This window comes from Sapajus apella, unplaced genomic scaffold (assembly GCF_009761245.1).
Source record: "Sapajus apella isolate SASKATOON/1434 unplaced genomic scaffold, GSC_monkey_1.0 scaffold112, whole genome shotgun sequence".
In the NCBI taxonomy this organism is placed as follows: domain Eukaryota; kingdom Metazoa; phylum Chordata; class Mammalia; order Primates; family Cebidae; genus Sapajus; species Sapajus apella.
In genome coordinates, this window is record NW_022437052.1 from 3442941 (window position 1) to 3466185 (window position 23245).

General features: G+C 52.2%; 1 protein-coding gene across 6 annotated transcripts in view; it reads left to right on the plus strand.

Moving 5' to 3' along the window:
* The window catches only part of MAD1L1 (mitotic arrest deficient 1 like 1), a 501873-nt gene that overhangs the window by 302242 nt on the left and 176386 nt on the right, over positions 1-23245 (plus strand). For 5 of the 6 annotated variants that reach the window (XM_032259845.1, XM_032259846.1, XM_032259848.1 and 2 more), the window contains one exon: positions 13323-13463. The exons of the other annotated variant lie outside the window; for it this stretch is intronic. In XM_032259845.1, coding sequence (XP_032115736.1) covers positions 13323-13463 — 141 coding nt within the window. The remainder of the gene's footprint in view (positions 1-13322; positions 13464-23245) is intronic. 6 annotated transcript variants of the gene reach the window in all.

Genomic DNA, 23245 nt, shown 5'->3' on the forward strand with positions numbered 1-23245 from the left:
AGAAGATTTTAAATTTGGGCTTGATTTCTTTTAATAGCTTTGAAACATCACATTTTCTGAAACATCAGATTTTCTGTTCCTTCTTTATTCAATTACGGTAAAATTAGTTTTTAACCTTTAAAACGTCATTTTCTCAAAACTTTGAAATTCATTTGTGTAAAGTTGTTTATTGGCATGTTTTAAATATTTTTCTGATCTCGTTATGTCTTTTTCAATATTGTTATTTGCTTATTTATTTTTAATCTGTCTCATCAAGAGTTTATCAATTTTATTCGTCTTTTGAAGGAACCAACTTTTGGCTTTATTGATTCTCTCCCATATGTATTCTATTTCATTAGTTTGTTACTTCTTGCTTTGAGCCTAATTTGATGTTATTCTAACGTTTTAAGTTGTATATGTAGATAATTGATATTTATCCATGTCATCTAGTATACGCATTTAAGGTTGTCAATTTAGTTGCATATCACGTTTCAATTTGTTGTATTTTCCTTATCTTTAGTTTCAAACCATTTATCAATTTCCATTGTAATTTTTTTTTTGACCAATAGGTTAGTCAAAAACAAATTTCTCAATTTCCCAACATTTGGTGATTTTCAGATATCTTCTTATTGATTTCTAGCCTTATCTCTCTGTGCTCAGAGACTATCCTCTGAATGACACTAGTCGCATACAACTTACCAAAGAAATGTTCTATGGCCCCGTAGGAAGTCAGTTTTGTAAATGGCCCATACACACTTGAAAACAGTATGTATTCTGCAGTTGTTGAGTGCAGTATTCTGTAAATACTTATATATAATTTGTTAATAAGATTCTTCACATTTCCTTAGTGATGATTTTTCTCAGCTCCCTTGAGAATTGTATTGACATTTCCCATTATGATTGTGAGTTTTGTCTATTTCTTTTTTAATTTCATCAATTATTGCAGTATGTCTTTGGATGCTGTTTCATTAGGAACATAGAAATTGTGAATTGTCTTCCTGGTGAATTTTTCCTTTTGTTATTATGAAATATTCTTTATCTCTGTGGATTGTTTTGATTTTTAAAACTCCTTTGTGGGATATCTTAATTGTAGAATAAAGGTTTTTCTTTATTATTATCTTGTTATGTATGGTTTTATGTATTTTTTAATGGCTATATTGGTAATTATAAGATATTCACTTACAAAAGTCTAATAAAAATTAGTATTTCTTTTCCTTCTAGACAATCCAAGGGTCTTAAAATCCTTTCTTCTGTTTGCATTTTGCTCCATTCATAGGCTATTGCTGGAAAGTACTTTATTCATACACACGTATTTGAAAAGATATTGTTTTAATATATTCATTTATATTTATACATTTATAACTTTTTATTCCTTTGTATTGCCACGTGTATCTCTAAGCATCCATCTGGGATCATTTTTCTTCTGTCTGCAAAATATCCCTTTTTTCCTTTGATATCAATTTCAGGCTGAGGAATTATCTGATTTTCTTGGTGTCAAGAACATATTTAGTTCACTTTTATTTTTGAAGAACAGTTTTGCTGGGTATAAAATCATAGGTTGTCAATGCCTGTCCCACTCACCAGCCTATAGCTGTTTGAATCTATCATTCTACTGTCTTTTGACTTCCATTGATTCTGCTCAGAAATGAGCTGTCAGTCTTACCATTACTTCTTTTAAGTTAATCTGTCTTCGTCTCCTCTCCTCTTCTCTAGCTCTTTTGATTGTTGTCTTTTTAGGGGGAGAAGTGTTATTGAAATGTTCCTCTAGTTCTATACTTTTTTAATTAATAAATTTGTTTTTGGGAGAGTTTAAGGTTCACAGAAAAACTGAGAAGACAGCATAGAGTTCTCATGTGATTCTTTCCACAGTGCAGTTTTGTCTGTTATTAAATTCTTACATTACTGTGGTATATTTGTTACAGTTAACGAACCAGTACTGACACATTATCTTTAACTAAAGCCCATAGTTTACATTAAGGTTTACTCTTTGTATTGTATCTATCTTTCTATGGATTTTCATAAGTTCATAATGTTGTGTTTTTCTCATTACAGTATCATACAGAATAGTTTGCTTCTATTCTGTGGAAGAGATTTTAGAGAATTGGTATCATTTCTCACTTAAATAGTTGGTAGAATTCATCAGTGAAGCCATCTAGGTCTGGTGCTTTCCTTTTTGAGAGGTTGTTAGTGAGCAATTTAATTTATTTAATGGATATGGCGTGTTTTTTTCTGGCTGAACCCAGGACTAGGGTTGTCCCCAAAGTGGCCATAGGGAGTTCCCACAGGGACAGCCGCAAACCCTCCTGAGATGGAGTTGGTTGGGATTCTAAAGAGAGAAGCAGTAAACACTAAGAGATCATTTAAAGCATTTATTAGGGAAACTTGCCTACAGAGGGGGCAGCAGCTTCTTTGTGACCACAGTGAGACCTGGGTATGTCTACAGGGAGGTGTCCCATTATGGAGTTTATATAGGAGTTTAAGGAAATTGGCTCTGGGCCAGTTTCTGTGTGATGGCAACATGCTTGGTCATTCTGTTTCAGACACTAATGTAATGCTCAAGCCCACAGGGAAAATATGCCACTGCCTGGGTCACACAGTGGTGAAGTCTCTCTGTGTTTCTCAGTCAGGAAAGAGAAAGTGAGCTGGGAGTGGGCAGACCCCTAGAAAGACTGATTCAGTTGATCTCTTCCTCCTCATGTGAGCTTTGGTGGTTCGTGTCTTTCAAGGAATTGGTTCATTTCCTCTAAGTTATCAAATTTCTGAGCTTAGAGTTGTTCATAATGTTTCTTTATTAACCTTCAGATGTCTGCAGGATTAGTAACGATGGCACCTCTTTCACTTTTCATGTTAGTAATTTGTGTCTTCCTTTTTTTTTTTTAAATGTTGGTCAACCTGGCTACAGATTTATCAATTTTAAAGAACCAGATTTTGGTTTTGTTGGTTTTTCTCCATGTATATTCTGTTTTTAGTTTCATTGTTTTCTGTTGTAATTTTTATTCTTTCTTTTTTTTGAGATGGAATCTTGCTCTGTCACCAGGCTGGAATGCAGTGGCACGATCTCAGCTCACTGCAACCTCTGCCTCCTGGATTCAAGCAATTCTTCTGCCTCAGCCTCCCGAGTAGCTGGGACTACAGGTGCATGCCACCACACCTGGCTAATTATTGTATTTTTAGTAGAGATGGGGTTTCACCATGTTAGACAGGCTGTTCTCGAACTCTTGACTTTGTGATCCAGTCTCCCCGGCCTCCCAAAGTGCTGGGATTACAGGTGTGAGCCACCACACCTGGCCAATTTTTATTATTTCTTTTCTTCTTGCTTTAGGCTCGCATTGTTTTTCTTTTTTTGGTTTCCTAATGGGAAGTTTAGATGATTGATTTTAGATCTTTCCTTTTTTTCCCCTAACATTTGCATTCAATGCTATAAATTTTCCTCTAAGCATGACTTTTGTTGCATCCTACAATTTTGATAGGTTGCATTTTCATTTTCTTGTTTGAAATATTCTTAAACATCTCTTGAGACTTCTTTGACCCATGCGTTATTTAGAAGTGGATTGTTTAGTCTCCAAATATTTTGGGATTTTTCAGTTATCTTTCTGTTACTGATTTTAATTTTAGTGAGGTCTCAGAGCTTACTTTTTTATATCCTTTATATTTTTTTTAATTTCTTCAGATGTGTTTTATGTCCCAAATGTGGTCTGTCTAGGTAAATTTTCCACGTGAGTTTGAGAAGAATATGTATTCTGCTGTTGATGAAGTATTCTGTCATTGTCCGTTAGATGCAGTTGATTGATGGTGCCATTGAGTTCAGCTGTGTCCTTAACTGATTTTCTGCCTGCTGGAGCTGTCCATTTCTGATAGAGGGTGTTGAAGCCTCCAACTATAACCGTGAATTGAGCTGTTTCTCCTTGTAGTTCTATCAGGTTTTTCCTTGCATATTTTGACACACTGTTGTTAAGTAGATGCATGTTAAGGGTGGTCGTGTTTCTTGAAGCAATGATCCTTTTATGGTATGGAGAGCCATTTTTCATTCCTGATCTGTCTCCTTGTTCTGCCTGAGATTAATCAAGCTGCTTCACTGCTTTTTTGTTTGGGCTTAGCATGCTATAGCTTTCTTCCTTCCTTTCCAAGTGTGTTTATATTTTAAATGGGTTCCTTATAGACAGCATATAATTGGGTCTTGTTTTTTTAATCCACCCTGACCATCTTTTAATCGATGTGTTTAGATCATTAACATTAGGAGTAATCATTGACACAGTTTATTTAATAGCTGCTGTGTTTGTTACTCTTTTCTATTTGAGTACTTCTTTCTCTTTATCTGCTTTGTTTGGTTTTAACTGAGCATGTTATACGATTAATTTTTAAACTCTCTTAGCACAGAATTATTCTCATTTAATAATTTTAAATTGATTACCCTAGAGTTTGCAGCATACATTTAGCATGAACCTAAGCCCGTTGTCAGATGGCCCTTGAGTGAGTCACAGGCAGTGCAGGTACCACCTGCAGAGCGCGACCATTCCCCTCACATCCTGCACCACCTGCTGCCTCATTTCACCCATTCCTGCGCCATTGTCACCCGACACATTGCTGTTGTTACACTTTGAACAATTGTCTACTAGATAAGCAAGACTAAGGAAGGTAAACCTAGGCTCTGTGGCTCACGCCTGCAGTCCCAGCGACCTGGGAGGCCGAGGTGGGTGGATCGCTTGAGCCTGAGAGGCAGAGGTTGCAGTGAGCTATGATCACACTACTGCACTCCAGCCTGGGCAACAGAATGAGATTGTCTCAAAAAAAATGGATAAATAAAGTAGATATTATTTTTCATTTATTTGTTCCTTCTCTGCTCGGTCTTTCCATGTAGATCTGAGTTTCTGACCTCTCATTGTCTTCTCTGGAGAATCCACCTCACACTGCTTACAGGGACCAGAGCTGTCAATGATGAATCTCCGCCTGGCCCCCTGTTTTGGCTAAGAGAGTGTTTTTTGTTGTTTGTTTGAGACAGAGTCTCACTCTGTTGCTCAAGCTGGAGTGCAGTGGTGCAATCTTGGCTCACTGCAGCCTCCGCTTCCCAGGTTCAAGCAATTCTCCTGCCTCAGCCTCCTGAGTAACTGGGATTACAGGCGCCCGCCACCACGCCAAGCTAATTTTTGTACTTTTAGTAGAGATGGGGTTTCACTGCGTTGGCCAGGCTGGTCTCAAACTCATCACCCCAGATGATCTGCCTGCCTGAGCCTCCCAAGTGCTGAGATTACAGGTGTGAGCCACAGTGTCTGGCTGAGAGTCTTTCTTTCTCCTTTCCTTATGGAAGGTCATTTTCCAGGATGCAGAATTCCAGGCTGGTGCTGTTTTCTTTAAATACTTAGATACCTTCCTCCCTTCCCTTCTTGCTTGGGTGGCTTTTGTTAGGAAATCTGGTTCATTTTTCACTCTTGTTGGTGGATATACAGGGCTCTGCCCGCTCAGGCTGTCTTTTATTTTCTGCAGTTGAATGTGATATGGCTGTGTGTGGAATTTTTGGTATTTATCCTGCTTGATGTTCTCTGAGCTTCGTGGATGTGAGATTTAATTTTGACTAATCTCAGCTATCGTCCCGTCAGATGCTTCCTGTGCTCTCTCCTCGTCCCCATCTCCTTCCGGTTTTCCTGTGGTGAGTAGGTTCCACCTTCACGCTCATCCCACTGTTCTTAGATTGCCGCCTCTTTTGTTGTCATTGCTTTTTCGTCAACGTATTTTAGCGTGGGAAGTTTCTTTGAACCTGTTTTTACGTTTATTCGTTTATGCTCTCATCTTTATTTTTATTCCTATACTTTCTGAATGTGTTGTTTATTTTTTTCATTTTTTTATGTTGGCTAGCTTGCTACTTTCAGTTTTAGCCTTTTGACTCTAAGCACTAAATTAGTATATTTTCTTCTAAGTCCTTCAGTCTTGAGATTGTGCCACTGCACTATAGCCCAGATGACAGAGCAAGACCTGTCTTTTTTAAAAAAAGTACTCTTTTTACTTAGGCCGCTGTCATCTCAGGTACTTCTCCTGTCTTGTGTGTGTTTTTAACCAGAGCCTAAAGTCCATCTGATATTTTCCTTCCTTTGTCTCTGCCTGCAGCCCCTAGGTCAGCCTCTGGGTGCCTGGGCAGCCTGGGCAGGCGAGAGAGGACCCCGGGGAGCTGGCTTTGCTCTCCTGGGGCGGGGCCCTCGTGGTGTTCTGCTCTAGCTTGTTACCATGATGTCAGGGCTGGGTGTCCCTCTGCTCTGTCTCACACGCTGCCCTGTGCCTACAGCGTGCTGGCCTCTGAAGGCTGCTGGGGACTGCAGGGTCAGAGCTGCAGGAAGACGAGAGCGGGGGCCACATGTTGCTGGAGTCAGGGTGCCCACCTTGAGGGGAGTGCCAGTGTCATGTTGGGGCTATGGATAGGGACCCCAGGCCTCATGATATTCTCTTTCCAGCTTCCCAGAGCTGGGGTTTAGTGCCGCCTGATTGTGGAGAGCCACTTCCAGTGGTCTTAACCAGTGAGACTGTCCATGGTGTTGGCTCCAGGGCTGGGCACTGACCCTGTGACTTCGGGACCACAGCCTGGATGGCTCCTCTGTTTGCAACTCTGGCCGGGACTCTCCCCCTCCATGATCTGAGCAGCAGGGCAGACCCAACAGCTCGTGGCCACTGAGTCCTCTTCCCTGAGCCCCATGCCTGCCTGGCAGTTTTGAAGATCAAATAAGGTAACATGTGCTTAAGTCATATGTAGCATTAACATGCTGTGCTGATGTCACCAATTAAAATCTGCCTGAGTGAATCATAATTGATACAGTCAGTTGTCAGGAAAAAAAACTTATTTAGGGGCAGCAGGCCCGGGAAAGATAAGTGAGGGACAAACAGAAAGTGAAGCGTTTTGGGGTTGGTTGTGGGGGCCCAGGATATCCAGCCTGGGAGCAGGTGTGGGAGGAGCACAGGGATGCTGCCTCATGTGCACTCAGCGCCATGGTATGGCATGGCCTGGCGTGGGGGGCAGCCAGGGCTGGTCCGGGCAGCTCGACTTCCACCCCCAACCTCAACTCCCACCCCCAACACCCCCAATAAGTGACTGTCCCTGCTGCCCTTCATGTTAGTGGGTGCTATTTTGCATGTACTGATTAATCCTGGTACACCTTTTAAGCACCCTTCGGGATAGTCATGCTCCCATTTTGCATAAGAAGGGTGGGTTCCAAGAAGTTAGGCCTGTTGCCCAAGGTCACACAGCTGGTTTGTGTCAGATTGGAGCTCAGGATTGTCTGACCCAGGTGGGTCCTCTGAGGTGCTATTACTGTCGCATTAGCCTGTCAATTGTGTTCTCAATGGAGCCCATGGATGCCGGTGTCCTGAGCACATCTCTGCCCTGTCCTGCTCATTTGGGAAATGACCAGCCAGGATGAAGGGTCCAGAGAGAGGCTTCCTGCGTCTCTGCGCCTCCCTCCCACCAGGGCCTTCTCCTGGTCTGGGGTGATCTTGCTGTTGGGGTCACAGTAGACCTGTCTAGGCTGGTGACGCTGGGTCCGGGAAAAGACTGGGCAGAGGGCTCTGGGGAGGTGGGTGACAGTGAGGAGATGGTGCCAGTGTTGGTGGGCAGAGCCGCGTCTGCAGCCCCGCATTCCCGCCTGAATCTATTCATTTTCTTGTGGTGACTCCATGCATCGGGAGAGGTAATTAGAACAGGGCTTTTTAGCTATTTTTGATCATACATTTCCTTTTCTAAAAAAAGGGAAAGTTGTGGAGTGACTAAGAGTTGGGTGGAGGTGGCTAAGCGGAGGTGGGATGGGCTTAGGAAGAGGCTCTGCAGAGTGTCCCACTGGCAGAGCACCCTTGGAGTCCTTTCAGAACTGGCCTTGGCCTCGAGCTGGAGGGGGTGGAGGGAGAGAGGCAGACCCCACAGCACTGGTGGCAGAGGCTGAGCGGAAGTGGGCGGGAGGAAGATGGGTCAGGGGCTGCTGCTTCGTCAGAGTGCCATGTGGTGCTCAGCTCACCTCTGGGCTTCTCTGGAAAGTGGGGTTGGTGCTGGGGCTCTGAGGAGGGTCCTCTTCGTGTGAAGCTGCCCGCCTGCCTGCCTGCCTCACACAGCCCCCTCACGCTGCCAGTGACTTCCAGGAGGGAAGCCTTCTGTGTCCATGGCGTGGGCTTAGGGAGTGCTGTGCGCCTGCCTCACCAGGCGTGGACACGGCCAGAGGCTATCTCCATCATGCAGGGGGCCGTGGGGCCACTCCCTGCTCTACCTGCCTTCTCTCCTAGTCATCTTTTACAAGTAGATGCAGTCATAGTAGAAGAACCAGGGAGACGGCAATGAGGACCACAGTGACAGCCGTGTGTACGCAGGCTCTGTGTGCCTGGCTTTCTGTGCGATGCTGCATTTGAACTTCACAATCAGCCTGAGGCATTCCTTGCCCTCTCCTTTATGGTTGAGTGTCCTGAGACTCAGAGAGGCTTATTTTTCCCAAGGTCATACAGCTAGTTAGTGTCCAGCCAGGATGTGGGCTGTGTTGGGTCTGTGTGGGTTGGGAGCTGGCCTGGGCATGCACACCTCAAGTGACTGCTGCTTGGGGGCCGTGGGGCTGGTCTCTGCCCCCTGTGGTGCCTCCATCCACAACTCCTCTGTCTGCAGCTCCTCCAGCAGGACGGGCCTACTGCAGTCTCCAGCTCCTGCGGGTGTTCTCGTGCGGGCCCTGTGCGTCCCCACACCCCCGCCATCCCCTGGGGCTAGCAGCCCTGGTCCCTGTCTCAGCTTCCTGGCCTCATTGCTCTGCCTTTCCCAAGCCCAGGCTCAAGGACTATGCCCTGGGTGTCTTTCTCCAAGGGCACTGGGTCCTGTTCTGTCTGCTGTCTCAGCCCTTGTTGCCCAGGTGCGCTGCCCCCTGCCATGGCATTCTCAGCGGTGGGACAGCTGTCTCTCATCCCGTGGGAATCATTGGCGTGCTTAGGGCTTATACACAAAAGCTCCGTGGTAATTAGCGTGCTGGAGCACCCGCTGATGAGGGGATGAGCGTCATTATCTCTGTTGCTCTTTCGAAAGGGTCCTCTGGGTGCCTACTCATGCTGTTCCCTCTGATTAGAGTGCCCTTCCCCACCACTGCCTCCTAAGGCACTCAGATTCTTCCTGTAGCATCCCCGGGCCCATGGCTTCTGTGCCTTGCTGACGGGCCTCTTTGAGGTCTACCACGCTCTGACACCGGCATCCACCCAGTGCCTCCACAGCGCTCGGAGCTGCAGGCTGTCCCTGTGTCCTCTACCTGACACCCATGCTTCCCTCTCCCCATCTCCCTCTGTGTCCCGGAAAGACACGAGAACCAGGCAAGTTTCCAGCGTGGCTGGAGGTTGCTGGCAGCCCATGCAGGAAGCCCCAGCCATCTCCATGTTCTGCCTTGGTTCTGGTGCCTTTCTAGGACTTTCTTACCCACTATAGCTCCACAGTGCAGCCCTCCCTGTCTGCTGCATCACCTGCTCACCAGAGCCCTTGGGCTGTGGAGCTCCCCAGACCTTCTTGACCATGAGAGGGCCTATCTGCCCTCTGTCCTGGAGTCCTTACTTACCGCCCCAAGGGCCCTGTGAGTGGGCCCTATCCTCATCCTCCTGCCAGTTACTGCTTCAAAACCCCACAGACTGTGGACTGCGTCTCCCTTTCCCCATTTTCCCTGGAGATTCAGAGCGACTGGGCTGTTAAATGCTGGTCTACAGGACATGGTCAGATCCACTCAGCCACCCAGCAAGGCTCAGTTCAGCCAAGAGACCAGCCAGGGGCACATCTATGCCTGAGAAGGCTGGTGCTCCCTGTGCTGGCTGTGCTGGCTCTGCTGTCTACACACCTTCTCTCATGCACCGACACCCCTCTCCTGGAGGCCTCTGGTGCAGGGTGGTGAACATGACCCTGGCTGGGGTTTGGAGTGGCGCTCAGCCAGCATATCTTGCTGTATGCATGTGACTCCCAGATGGTGGCCCTGGCATGGTCCCCCACTTGTTCCCACTGACAGGGCACATGGGCCGCCAGGGCTGACCCCTGACATTTATTGGGGTGGAAATCAAGCGGACTTTCCCGTAAGTGTAGTCAGCTGTTATAAAGCCATAGCAAGTCACACCCTAACTGTGGCTGCCCTTTCACTACCAGTGACATTTTACAGATGGGAATGTGGAGCCTGGGGTTGTGCGAGGGTCGAGCAGGAACTTGTACACTGACTTGTGTTCAGTGGCTGATGGGCTGGGACTGGCGTCAGATCTTCCTGCCACCTCCCTGGATGGGCAGCCCCTCTGCCTGGATATCACAGGCCAGGGCGGAGCGTCCCTCCTCTGCGGCTCTCCCCATCCCCACTGGCCGGTGTATCCAGGGTGCTGAGGCCCCGAGTCCTCAGCTAACTTCCTCTGTGTGGTGCTGACTGCTCACCTTCTCTGCAAGCGGCTGTTAATTGCATGACAAGCACCTTCTATTCCTTAGAATCAGGACATGTCCATACCCAAGGAGCAGCTGGTGGACGGTGTCACTGCTGGGTGCTTCTTGAGCAAGTCTGGGTGGCCCCTGTCAGCACCTTCCACTGTCTGTCTGTTCAGCAATTCATTGCCGCATTTATTGGGGTGGAAATCAAGCGGACTTTCCCGTAAGTGTAGTCAGCTGTTATAAAGTCATAGCAAGTCACACCCTAACTGTGGCTGCCTTTTCACTACCAGTGACAAAACAGTTTCTTGAAAGGGTCCAAACAACAAAGTTTCTAATATCTGTCTTCTCTGCCAGCTGGTGCTAGCTTGGAGTTATGCTGGAGAGAGCCATCAGGAAGGAAGCGCTCAGAGATTTACTGGTCAATAAAGGAGACAATTACAGCTTGTTTACGAAGGGAAGTCCCCCCGCCCCGGCCTTGTGTGGTGTCCGCACCCGTTGGTAATGACAACTCTAGTAACTGGCTTGAAACGATAAAAGTCAATGGGAAGATATAGGATTTCAATAAAAGTATGGCACGCAATAAACCTTCCTGTGCAAACAAATTTTCCACAGATATGTGACCCGTTCCAATTGGATTTGTAACTTTAATTTCTCACTTATTGAATTTTGAATTTTTCGTCATCAACTAATTATGAAGTTCATGCCAGGGTGTCACCTGTGTCCCTGGCTCGGGAGACAGCAGGAAAGCCCCAGACGTGGTGGTCTGAACTCCAGGGGCTCCTGAGAGAGCAGGCCGGGGTTTCCTCAGCTCCCACAGCCTCATACTTCTCACGTGTGGGGAGATGGACAGAGGGCCTGGCAGGGATTCAGCAGGTGTCTGTGCTGGGTCTCTCCTGGGAGCAAGGCGGGGCCTGGGGGGGCGAGGGGGGCTCAGCTTGTGTATGTGCAGACTCAGAGGAGACCACACCGAAGGGACCCTGGCAATTTCGTGGATTCCACTTCTGGGTGGGGGTCTTGCTTCCCAGGCTGCCTTAGTGAACTGGTCTCTATCAGGGCCATGAATTTGCCCTTTCCGCCAGTATTTGCGGGGGCGGTCCCACAGCTCGCCTACCCTCACATGGTCTGAAGCACAGCGAGGTGGTGTGGGGCTGGGCCAGAGCATTGGCCCCTTCCCCAGCATGTGGGCCAGTGGGGACCATTTCCTGGGTTTGTGAGGTTATGGCTCTCGCTTCTTGAGTATTGGTTGTCTCCAGGGCAGCTGGCTGGATGCTTCATTCCTGATAGCCTCAGTCTTCGCAGCCGCCCTGTTTCCCATCTTATCAACGAAGGAACCGAGACTTGGAGAGGGTGGTTGAATAGCTGGCCTCAGGACAGAGCTGGGGCTTGAACCTGCATCTCGTAGATATCCATCTGCTTCTTCCTGGGCTCTCCTACCCCAGCATCCTCATCCCCCAGCCCTCAAGAATGGGGCAGATTTTCCTGGCAGAGGCTACGGAGAATCAGTAAGATGTTAGAAGTGCATATTCCCAGGCCTGCCCTGCATCAAAGCGCTACATGACCACAGGGCACACAGACACCCGTGAAGATCTGGAAGCTGCTCTCCAGCACACCTGGCCTTCTGAAGGACTGGCTTCCTCATTGTGTGGTCCCCTGTGGGCTCCCACAGAGGCCGGCAGGCAGTAGAAGGTCCCTAGCCTGTGCTTGGAATCTGCTCCATCCAGACTCAGCGTCTGGGAAGGAATGCACTTCTACCCTGGCTCTGGAAGCAGCACGCATCTCCTGGGGCCCCAACTCAGCAGGCAGTGGGAGTCTCCCAGGGCCCCCGACTTGGGAGGTGGTGCGCGTCTCCTGGGGCCCCCGACTCAGGAGGCAGTGTGTGTTTCCTGGGGCCCCTGACTCAAGAGGCAGCCACGTCTCCCTGACTCAATGGGCAGTGTGTGTCTTCTGGGGCCCCCAACTCAGGAGGCAGTGCGCGTCTCCTGGGCCCTGACTCAGGAGACAGTGCACGTCTCTTGGGGCCCCTGACTCACCAGGCAGTACACGTCTCCTGGGGCCCCCAACTCAGGAGGCAGTGTGTGTCTCCTGGGGCCCCCAACTCAAGAGGCAGGGCACATCTCCCGGGGCCTCTGACTCAGGAGGCAGCGCGTGTCTCCCGGGGCCCCTGACTGCGTGGCTCTCACCGTCAGCCTCCTCAGCGTGTCAGGCAGGACACAAGTGAACAGGAGTTTCTGCTCAGCTCTAGGAATCAGTAATCAGCCCTGACACTGTGGTCAGTGTCATCCCAGGGAGCTGAGCTTGGCTGCTGCGTGGGGGCCTGGCCTCAGATATCCTGGGAGCTCTGTGGGAAAATGAGGAGCTCCCAAGCCCAGAGCTGAAAAGCAAGGACCCGATCTTCCCAAGAGCCCTGAGCAGGTGGACAGACCGGCAGGTTCCCGGTCCCACTGGGACGCAGCAGCTTCCTGGGGCACACTGTGTCTCCTCCTTCTTCGGGTCCTCGGCTCCTGTCTGTATCCTAAGCAGTCTGCTCAGAGGCCAGACGGAAGTCCCAGGAAGAGGGACTCACGCAGCTTCGGGCCTGCCTACTGTCATCTCCCTGGGACCAGCGTGACTGAGACTCAGAGGAGTCATGCAGACCCAGTGGTACAGGCTGGGGTAGGGAACCTGGGCTCTGCCCACTGTGCAGCCTCGCACTGTGTGTGCTGTGTTCACAGAGGCAGAGGCCTGTGCTCCCAGCCCACCTGGTAGCCACACTGCTGGTACGAGGTAGAGCCCACGCCTGCTGCAGCAAAGTCCTGACATGGTCAAAGTGGGCGCCGAGGCAAAGGCTCTCAGGGGTGCTGGCCTGGGTCCTTATGAGGATCCCCTGACATGACCCTGCTCTTGTCAGGCATTCCCTGAGCCATCTCCAGCATTACTTCCTCCCCCGCCCCGGGTTCTGACCAGCTGCCCTCTGTGTCCACAGGAGCGGGACGGCATGCGGGCCATCCTGGGCTCCTATGACAGTGAGCTGACCCCAGCCGAGTACTCGCCCCAGCTGACCCGGCGCATGCGGGAGGCCGAGGACATGGTGCAGAAGGTGCACAGCCACAGCGCCGAGATGGAGGTGAGGGGCCGCGGGCGTGGGGCTCATGTCATCAGGTGGGGCCTTCTCCCTGGTGGGCCTTGGCAGGGCCTGGAGGGTGGAGGTCTGGGCCATGGCTTCCCCAGTTCCTCGCTGGCAGGCATCCATCGAGGAGGGCATCCACGGGCTGCTTCCTCTGCACGTGGATCCGAGTTAATTATCACACTGGCACCTGCAGCATCCTCAGCTGTCAGGGCATCCCAGGTGGCCCCAGCCTGCAGGTGGGTGACAGAGGGACAGTGCTCCTTTAATGGTTAGAGACCCCCTCAGGATGCCTGTCAAAGGGCCACTCAAGGTCCTGCCCCTGTGAGGGGCATCTGCCAAGGATGTGTGTGTACCAAGACCTGGTCTCTGGGTACTCAGAGTTGGTGCCAGTGCTCTGGTTCCCACCACTGGGAAGGCTCTGTTGGGGCCTGATGGGCAGGGTCTGAAGCCCAGGTGTACCGAGCTCGCTGCAGAACTGGAATAGTTGTTCCTCCTTCCTACAGCTTCCAGCCTGCATCCCTTTCCTGGCTCCAGTGTCCTCCCAGGATAGGTGGTGTCAGCCTTGGCTTCTGCCTTTTCCCTGGCCCATGGGCCACCATGATGCTCTGTGCTTTTGTCTAGCCCTGAGCAGCTCTCACCGTGCAGGGGGAGGAAGCAGCTGGGCATTGCCAGGCCTGGGTGGAGGCCATGTCCACACTCCCTGGGCCAGGGGCTCCCAACACACCGTTCCCAGCCCAGGGTTGAAGAGCCTGTGTTCTCTCAGGATTTGCATGGAGAACATGGGCACGGCGCAGCCCTGCCTGGATGTGGTGGGATATGTGCCAGGGTCTTCTGGCCTTGTTGGCACATGCTGCCACAGGGTGACTTGCTGTTCAGCTCTGCCTGGCCCTGTATCTGATTGTTCAGTCTCACTGTCACCATGACTTATGTGGTATGGGTGCTGTTGTGACCTGAATTTTGCTCATGAGGAAACTGAGGCCCAGGAGGGGGTCAAGGGACATACTCAGGTCAGTGAGCTGGCGTGTGATGCCACCAGGCCACCTCTTGAAGGGTCTGGGCCTGCGATTTCTGCTGCCACAGCCGAGCTCTATGAACTCTTTGGTCTCAGGGCTCACTCTGTCCAGCTTGGGCCTTGGTGGTAGAGACTGTGGTGAGATGGGTATGCAGATGAGGGCCTTGGTGTGGCCTGTCGCCCTGTCCTAGACTGCTGTGTCTATTTCTCATTCAGCCAGTGACCAGCTGTAAGATGACCTGGGTCCACCAGCAGTGAGTGAGCCAGGCTCACAGGAGTGACGACAGCCACCTTCCAGCCAGGCTGCTGAGCACACACAGCAGGCCAGGCCCTGTGCCAGGGGATGTCTGACAGAGCCTCTGGCCCCTGGAGCTGAGCTTCTGAGTAGGGGAGACATTTAATGAGCAAACATAAATAACATGGGAGGTTAGGAGGTGCTGAATTTATGGAGAAAGGATTGTAATGGAGGGTCTCAGAGAGCTGTGCTGCATGGCTGTTCAAGGAAGATGAGAGAAGGAGGTCACCAAACTGCCCCTAGAAAGTTGCTTGGCACATGGTTCAGTGGTTTAGAGGGGTCACGGGCACAGAGGCTCATGCACTGGGGATGGCGTGTGGCAAGAATGAAAGGTCCCAGCGCAGGAGGCCTCAGGCCCAGGGGCCTGAATGCACTGGCTACCCCTTGCTCGTTCGGAGGCCACGCCAAAGGGCCCCAGGGCTATGCTCTGTCGTCGCCTGTGAGCCCTTACCACAGCACTTGACAAGAATGAACCCTGAACTCTGATCAGTGCTGGTGGCATTCAAGCCTGCTCCAGCCCCTCAGGGCCCAAGTCTCCATGTGTGAAGCCACCCTCAAGACACTGGTACTACCCCCTGCTGTGGTCTTCTGATGCCCGGCCCCTGCTGTCTGTCCTTTCTGTGTCCAGTGGCCCCTGGTGTGCAGGGCCTTCTGCTGAGGGCCTAGACTTTCAGTCCTCATGGGAGAGGTTAGCTCTGGCTGTACATGGGAGCTCTCGTAAACCTAAGTGCATTAATAGCCATCTCATTACAACACCCTTGGCTCCGAGTGAAGCATTAACGACGAAAGATTTGCAGGGAGGCTGTCAGACCCCTTCTGCTGTCCCCGGTGTTTTTCACGTTGAGTGATTTCTCCAGCCTGTGTTTGTCCTCTGCACTCTGAATGTCTTGTCACAGGCCTGGCCGTGAACACATCCAGTGTCGTGAGTTCTGGTGTTTCATGTGTTGAGGTGATCAAGGCTGTCAGGGACCTCAGGACTCATTGACCAGATGTTGGCACTGTTTGGGCACCTTGCTTGCCACCTTGCCAGGCAGCTTGGAGCCTCGGCCCTCACCCTGCTAGTGGGATGTACATTGGGGACTCTTCCCCTCCTTTCCCATGGTGGGGTGTGCGGGCAGGTTATTCCCCTTCCTGTCCGTCTCCTGGAGTTTCAGGAAATCGGGCACATGGAGAGTTGGGTCCATTGGGTCTGGAGCAGGGTCGGATGCCACCAGTCCTTGCTCCAAGTCTGTTGCCGTCCTCACCGTGGGAGTTCATGTGGCTGGTCCTCCCCTGAGCCCTTACAGCCACCTCTGCCCGTCCCCCTGGGTGCCCTCTGGAAGCAGGCCAGCACCCACAGGCTTCTCCCAGGACCCCTCCTCACTAGCCCGTGTCTGTGTTCATGGAGACCAGCCATGGTCTCCACTGCTGGTGCAGATCCCAGCAAGTTCTTCTGGGCTGCTCCCTGATCCTGTGCAGGTGCCACCGCCCTCTGATGTCTGTGGGGCAGCCACCACCACATCCTGCATGACAGCGTGACCCCACGCCTCACCTCATCAGAGAGGGTACCTCCATGTCAGTCCTCTCCTCCCAGGAGCCTGGGAGAGGAGTCCTTGCCCTTCTGCATCAGCAGGACCAGGTCTCCTGTGGAGCCTCTGCCCTGCCTTTCCCCTAAGCAGCATTCAGGTGGGAGGCTGGGGGTGCAGGGGGCTCCTGGGCTGGGTGCCTGCCTTGGGGGAGTATCTGCTGGGAGCTCCCCAGCTCTTGGCCCTCTCCACATAGGTGGCTTATGTTCAAGAGAATGCGGTCCTAACTCTGGTAACCAAGCACGTTTGCAAAGGTGAAGGCAGGGGCCCAGCAGGAGCGCTGTGTTTCAGGGATGGTTGGGACCCAGCTGCACATGAAGCACAGCAAGGGTGGCTGTGCCCTCTGTGCACAGGGAGCCCCTCGGGCAGGGATGCCAGCCCAAGCCAGGGACGTCCCCGTAGAGGCTGGGGGGCTGCTCTGGAGACCCTGCATGTGCCTTGGGTCTGGCTGTTGCTTTCTGTGAGGGCCCGTCTCCTCTTATCCCCATTGTCGGTGGTTGTCCTGGGAGTGCCCCAGTGAGGCTGCTGTGGATCTAAGTCTGACCTGTGAGCCTCCCTGTAGCCATTGTGAGCACCCGGGGCATATTGGAGTTCTGCTCAGGCTGTGCTGATGCTTGAGCCCGGGGTAGTTGGGAATCTGGCTGTCTAGTTTCCTGTGTGGGGCGGGGCTGCCATGCGGGGACAGTGCCCTGTGCTCCTGCTCCCAGTTGGGGCTGCGGGGCTGAAACCACTGCTTCCTTGCAGGACCCTGGCCTTGGGGCTGATAGGTCACTGCTTTCAGCTCCTGTGTGGCCATGGGGAACCCCTGGGCCTCTTGGTCACTCATGCCTGAGTGAAGAGTGGGACACTAGGCCGGGCAGGAGAGGCTCACATGGGTGTAGAAGATTGCGGTTCCCACGACCCTGTCTGTGGGACCAACGCCCATCCCAGCCCAGAGGTCCACAGCCCAGTCCTCCTCCTCTCTCCAGCCTATTTCTGCTTTAAGTCAAGAGTGCCTCTTTTGAGGCAGCTCAGTCCCTGGGCTGGGGGTCTTTGAACCTCGTATAGCCCCTGGTCCCTGGAGCTGGCCATCACACTGATCCTGTTAGCCGAGGTATAAACACCTGTCATTCCAAGGCTGTGGCCCCAGGTGCTGTACTGCACCCTGCACTCTCGTTAAACTGCCTGCCTGAGGCTTCAGGGTAGGAGTTGCTCTCCATCTTCCGGATGAGGAATCTGAGGTACAGGCATAGGCTGGGGGAGCCAGGAGCAGATTGCTGGGACCCGCTGCAGCCCAGCCCTGTCCTGGCTGCCTTCTCCCCTCCTTGCCTCCCGGGGGGGAGGTGCCAGCCTCAGCTATGGGGCTGGTTTCAGAGACAGCACCCACTCTTCCTGCTCAGTGCCTGAGGTCTCCACACCCCTCACCAGGCTGGACCCTGCTTCTGCTCCCAGCAGGACCCTGAGTGGCAGGAAGGCCGAGGAGGGCTCTGTACCCACTGAGTAGTGGCGGGACTCTGTACCAGCGGCTGTGGGCCCTGCCCTCCAGCCTCCCGCCCCCTGCAGGCCCCCGACTTGGGACATGCCCAGCTTTGATGACACCCTCCAGGTGCTGGACTCAGCGGGCAGCACTGGGAATGCCCTGGAGGCTTGGGTGGAATGGGCCTCTCTACTTCATGTTATTCAACAGTTAATGCTGCCCGATTTCTGAAGGGGAGCCTCCGCAAACTGCCCCCGCCTGGGGGCAGAGACCTCTGGAAGCTGCTCATGCTGCCTGTCAGGTGTGCACTAGCTGAGTATCGTCTGTTGACACAAAACAAGTTATTGGCCGGGTGTGGTGGCTCATGCCTGTATTCCCAACACTTTGGCAGGCCAAGGTGGGTGGATCATGAGGTCAAAAGATTGACACCATCTTGGCCAACATGGTGAAACCCCGTCTCTACTAGAAACAAAAAAATTAGCATGGCATGGTGGTGTGCGCCTGTAGTCCCAGCTACTCGGGAGGCTGAGGCAGAATTACCTGAACCCTGGGAATGAATAAGGTATAGGGCGGACAGGCTGTGGGATGGACGCCCAGGCCCTGGGGGACACTCTGAGGGTGGTGGCAGGTCCTCTTGTAGTGGAGGGGATGTGACTCTTCCATGTGAATGCAGCAGAGGTTGCAGTGAACCGAGATCGCGCCACTGCACTCCAGCCTGGTGACAGAGTGAAACTCCGTCTCAAAAAACATATATATACAATAATAATAAGTTACCTGACATCATCATCATCATCGTTATTATTATTAATAAGTTACTTAGCTCTCCCACACAAGAGGCTGAGATGCAAGCTCTGTGTGGGGCTGCAGGCGCTGGCGATTTGGCTTGGTCCTGGTGTTGAGTCGTGTTAGGGAGATGCGGGTGGTCGAGGTACAGGCTTCCTGCGCCTCCATCTAGAAGGCAGGGTTGGGAACCTGGATGGAAGGAGTGCCTGGACTGTGAGGGGTCCGGAGCTCTCCTAGCTGGGAGGATGGCGGCCCCAGCCCCCCGCCTCTCGCTCTCCCTGCTGCCTCCACTTGGTGTTTTTGTTTGTTTGTTTGTTTGTTTCCCGTCTTTTTTTCACTTCCTTTCTTTCTGTCCTCCACACATCTGTCTGAGAGTTTGTCTCCTTTTCTCTCCCTTGCCCTCTGTTCACCCCTCTGTCACCCCACCCGCACATGCTCCTGTGTCCTCTGACTCTGGACTCTGAAAGCCTTCCTGAAAGCTTACTTGGTGCTGGGGTGCCCCTGGGGCAGGCACCTCAGGGCAGCTGAGTGTCTGCTACTTGATAGCCAGGTGGGCTTGGAGTAGTCACAGGCAGGAGGACTCAGCATCGCTCCTAGAGTGGTTCCCTTCCACCTACCCGTTAGCTAAACCAGACATCAATTCATTCTCCTTTGGACCATGTTTTTATTTCAGCAATGACCTTTCAGGAAAACAGAGTGTTGAGTTGGAAGAACCCCAATCCCCTGTCAGTGAGGTTTTGCTGTCCTGCGTGGTTATTTATTCCATTTAATAAAGCGGCTGCGGGAGCTGGTAGTGTGTCAGGAGTGCTCTGTGGACAGAGCTATAAATACGTAGCACACACCACCTTGATTCAACATGTCGGCCTGATTTGTGTTTCCAATTTATTTAATTAAAACTGATGACTGTGCAGCTGGTTGTGTGGAGGTATGTGGAGAATCCCCATTTAAATTGCAGTGACTTTCAAATAGTTTCTAATGATTTAGGGAAGAAATGGCCGTATTGGTGTTTCCATCTACCCTTCCTCCCTGTGGCCTCTGAGAGGCTCGGATGGCACTGTGGGTGCTGTCACTTGGCTTCCTAGTGGTTTGGCTCTAGGAGGGCCGAAGAGAGCCTGGTCTTCAGGGCCTCGGGTTGTTCACCAGGCCCAGTACTTGTGAGTGTATTGATTAACTGTTTCCCTCATTTGAAGAACTTGAGATGACTGTACTTTACAAAGCAGGGATAAAGCAAAAATAAAAATCTTGAAACAGTTAGAAATTATGCAGTATATTTAAGAAAAGTTGACCGAGGGGTATATGGAAAGTCATCCTGGAGTCTGGGCTCTGGGAGCTGCTGTGTGGCCGCAGGTCCTTAGTGGGAATTGCAAGGTGCTAGCTCCATTCCCAGGATGGGGCATGCCAGTACCAACCCAGATGGCACACGCTTTGAGTGTTGCTGCCCAGCACAGGAGCCGACCTTGCTATGTATGAGGAATAAGCCCAGGGCAGGCTCTGTCCCCTCCACCACGGGAGGGCCTGCCGATACCCTCAGAGCATCCCCCAGGGCCTGGGCATCCACCCCACAGCCTGTCTTGCAGCAGGGGCTGCGGCAGAGCTACTGACCCTGTGCTGCCGCCTGCTCTGTGGCCAGGGCTGGGCTTAGTCATCCTCAGGCCTCCACGCACAGAGAGAGCGTCTGTGTACTGCCTCACCTGGGGGCAGGTACTGGAGCAGTGGCCTGGAAAGCCCTGTGGGGACCCCGTGGTGTGCTGCCTCACCCAGGGGCAGGGCTGTGGCCTGGGGAGCCCCGTGGGGACGCTGTGGTATGCTGCCTTTCCCAGGGGCAAGGCTGTGGCCTGGGGAGCCCCGTGGGGACCCTGTGGTGTGCCGCCTTTCCCAGGAGCAGGGCTGTGGCCTGGGGAGCCCTGTGGGGACCCTGTGGTGTGCTGCCCCCTACTTCTTTACATTGTGTCACAAGCCACCAGGAGAGCTGGCTGGGAAGGTGGAGGCCTGAGCTTCCATCCCATTCTCTTCCATGTGACTGTGACCACAGGTGGTCTGCCTTCCCCCAGCTCCAGCCTCCTCACCGTGTGCAGGATCTGTGCCTGGTGCCCTCGGGTCCTCCCCAGCCCAGCTGTCCTGTGGCCGCCTGTCCCAGCCGTTTTCTACTGTATCCTGGCCGGCAGGAGTGCTGGATCACAGACAGCGGCTTCTCACCTCAGGATAAAAATAGCCCGGCCGAGGGCTTTGTGTAGCACCTGGGTGGTGCCGAGGGCATCGGGGCCTGGGGCTCGTGTCTGAGCACACGTAGCCACTGAGGACACGTGGCCTCACCCAGGAAGAGCTGTTTGTAAGCCTTTGGCTGCTCGAGTGGAGGCGGCTCTGTGGTCACTGGGTACCAGGGGTGTGGGGTCAGGGCATGGCTACATGGAGGGCCTCCTTGTGCTGGGTTTTCCAGGACATGTAATGAGACCTTCTCCCCACAGCTGCCTTACCACTCATTGCTCCCTGGCGTGGGCCCCTGAAACCTGGCTCTGAGTGGGCTTGGCCTTTCCTGGGGAACCTGAGCCCTGCATCTCAGGCAATTTGGGATTGAGCCGTTTTCCTTCCCACCTGAGCTTCCTGTGTGTCTGCACTCTTGCAGTCAGACTTGCACCCAGGCTGGGGTGGGCTGTGGGGGAGGACCTGAGGCTAGGGAAGCACCTGGCCTGCCCACAAGCAGCCTTTGGCATGTGGTCTTCCTGGCCATCAGCCCAGACCCCGCCCTCGGCCTTGGGAAGCCCTCTCTCCATCCCATCATCTCCCCATCAGCTCAGGCTGCAACCCTCCACTGCCCTGCAGAGCTATCCTGGGCTTGGGGAGCTCTTGTCTCAGAGGTGAGTACACTGTGGCCAGCACTAGGGGCTCCACCCAGTCACCCAGGGAGTGAGCGGCATCTGTGTCCCCTGAAGGTGGCCGGGCAGCCACACAGTCGGGGTCAAATCGCATGGCCTGGGGTGTTTCCACAATGGATGCTCTGCCACCCACCCATGGCCTCCTCACAGCCGCAGCTTCCTGGAGGAACCCTCCCGAGACCAGCCTGAAGTTGCCCTGCCTGAGGCCTTGTGGGAGCTCCTCTCCAACAGGTACCTGGGCTGTGCCAGCCCCCCGCCCTTGTGAGCATGGTTCTCCCTCAGTTCTGGGGATTCCATGTTTTAAAGGCAGGTTTACTAAAATTTATACTCAGGAAAATCCCCCAGCTTTATCTGTATGGTTTGATGAATATTGACAGTCAGTGTCTTTGTACCCCCAGCTCCTGGAGCCCACCGATCTGGGGCCTGTTACTGTTGTTCTGGGCTTTCTTGGAACTTCATGTAAATGGAGTCTTCCAGTTGCTGCGTCTGTCATCTCTGAGCACAGTGCTTTTGAGACCCATCAACCTTGTTGTATCAGCAGTTCATTTACTTTTATCACGAAATGTTCTCTATTGTGAGCCTCTCCCAAAATAGTCTTATGTGTTCACCTCTGACTGATGTCAGGGTGGTGTCAGTTTTTGCCAGTTAAGGACAGAGCTCCTGTGACTATCTGTGCACCAGACTTTGTATGGATGTAGGTTTTCATTCCTTTGGGCCCTACATATAGGAGTAGAATTGTGGGGTTTGATTTTTTGTTTTTTTTTTTTTTTTTTTGCCAGGGAAGGCGGGAGGGACACAGAGTCTTGCTCTGGTTGCCCAGGCTGGAGTACCGTGGTGCGATCTTGGCTCACTGCAGCCTCTGCCTCCTGGATTCAAGCAACTATCCTGCCTCAGTCTCCTGAGTAGCTGGGACTACAGGTGTGCACCACCATACCCGGCTAATTTTTGTATTTTTAGTAGAGACAGTGTTTCACCATGTTGGCCAGGCTGTCATTGAACTCCTGACCACAGGTGATCTACCCACCTTGGCCTTCCAAAGTGCTGGAATTCCAGGCATGAGCCCTAACTTTATAAGACATTTCCAAACCCTTTTCCCAAGTGGCCCTACCATGGCAACACGCGGGTGTCCAGTGGAGCATTCTCGCCAGCCCCAGGCCAATGGTACCACAGCTGAGAGAACGTTCCCCTGTGGCGTTGTCAGCTTTGGTAACAATCTGGCAGGGCAACAGCCCATTTCACTGAGGCTTAAATCTGTGTGTCTCCAGTGACTGATGTGCCCAGTGTTTCCTGGGCTTCTCTACCTCGGTGCCTTTTCTCTGGTGGCCTCTATTCATGTCCCTTCCCTCTGTCTGGTGCTGGCCTGCCAGGCCCAGCTGCCCATCTGTGCCTCCTGGAGCTCCCGTTCCTGTCTCCTTGCTCAGCAGGCCTGCTGGGCTCTATCTGTAGCACTGCCCCAGCCTGAGTCTCGTGGACTTTACTCTGTCCCTTCCCGTGGCTCTGAGCTCTGAGCTGCCTGCCCTCCCTCCCTGGAATCCCACGGTTTCTGATGTGGTGTCTAGTTTCTGGTGACTGAAGTGGGAGGGTGCATCTGTGCTGGCTCCTCCTGATTGTCCAGAAGGAGAAGTTCTAGGGCATTTTGGGGCCCAAGAGAACCTGTCCCCTTGAAGCTTCCTAGTGCCCCATTTGGGAGCCTCCATCACTCACACAGAGAACGTTGTCTTGAGTCTCTCGGGACCCTAATGTCCTGCCTCTCCTGTAGTGGGCAGTGTGGGTTTAGTGATGCCCTGTCTCTCCT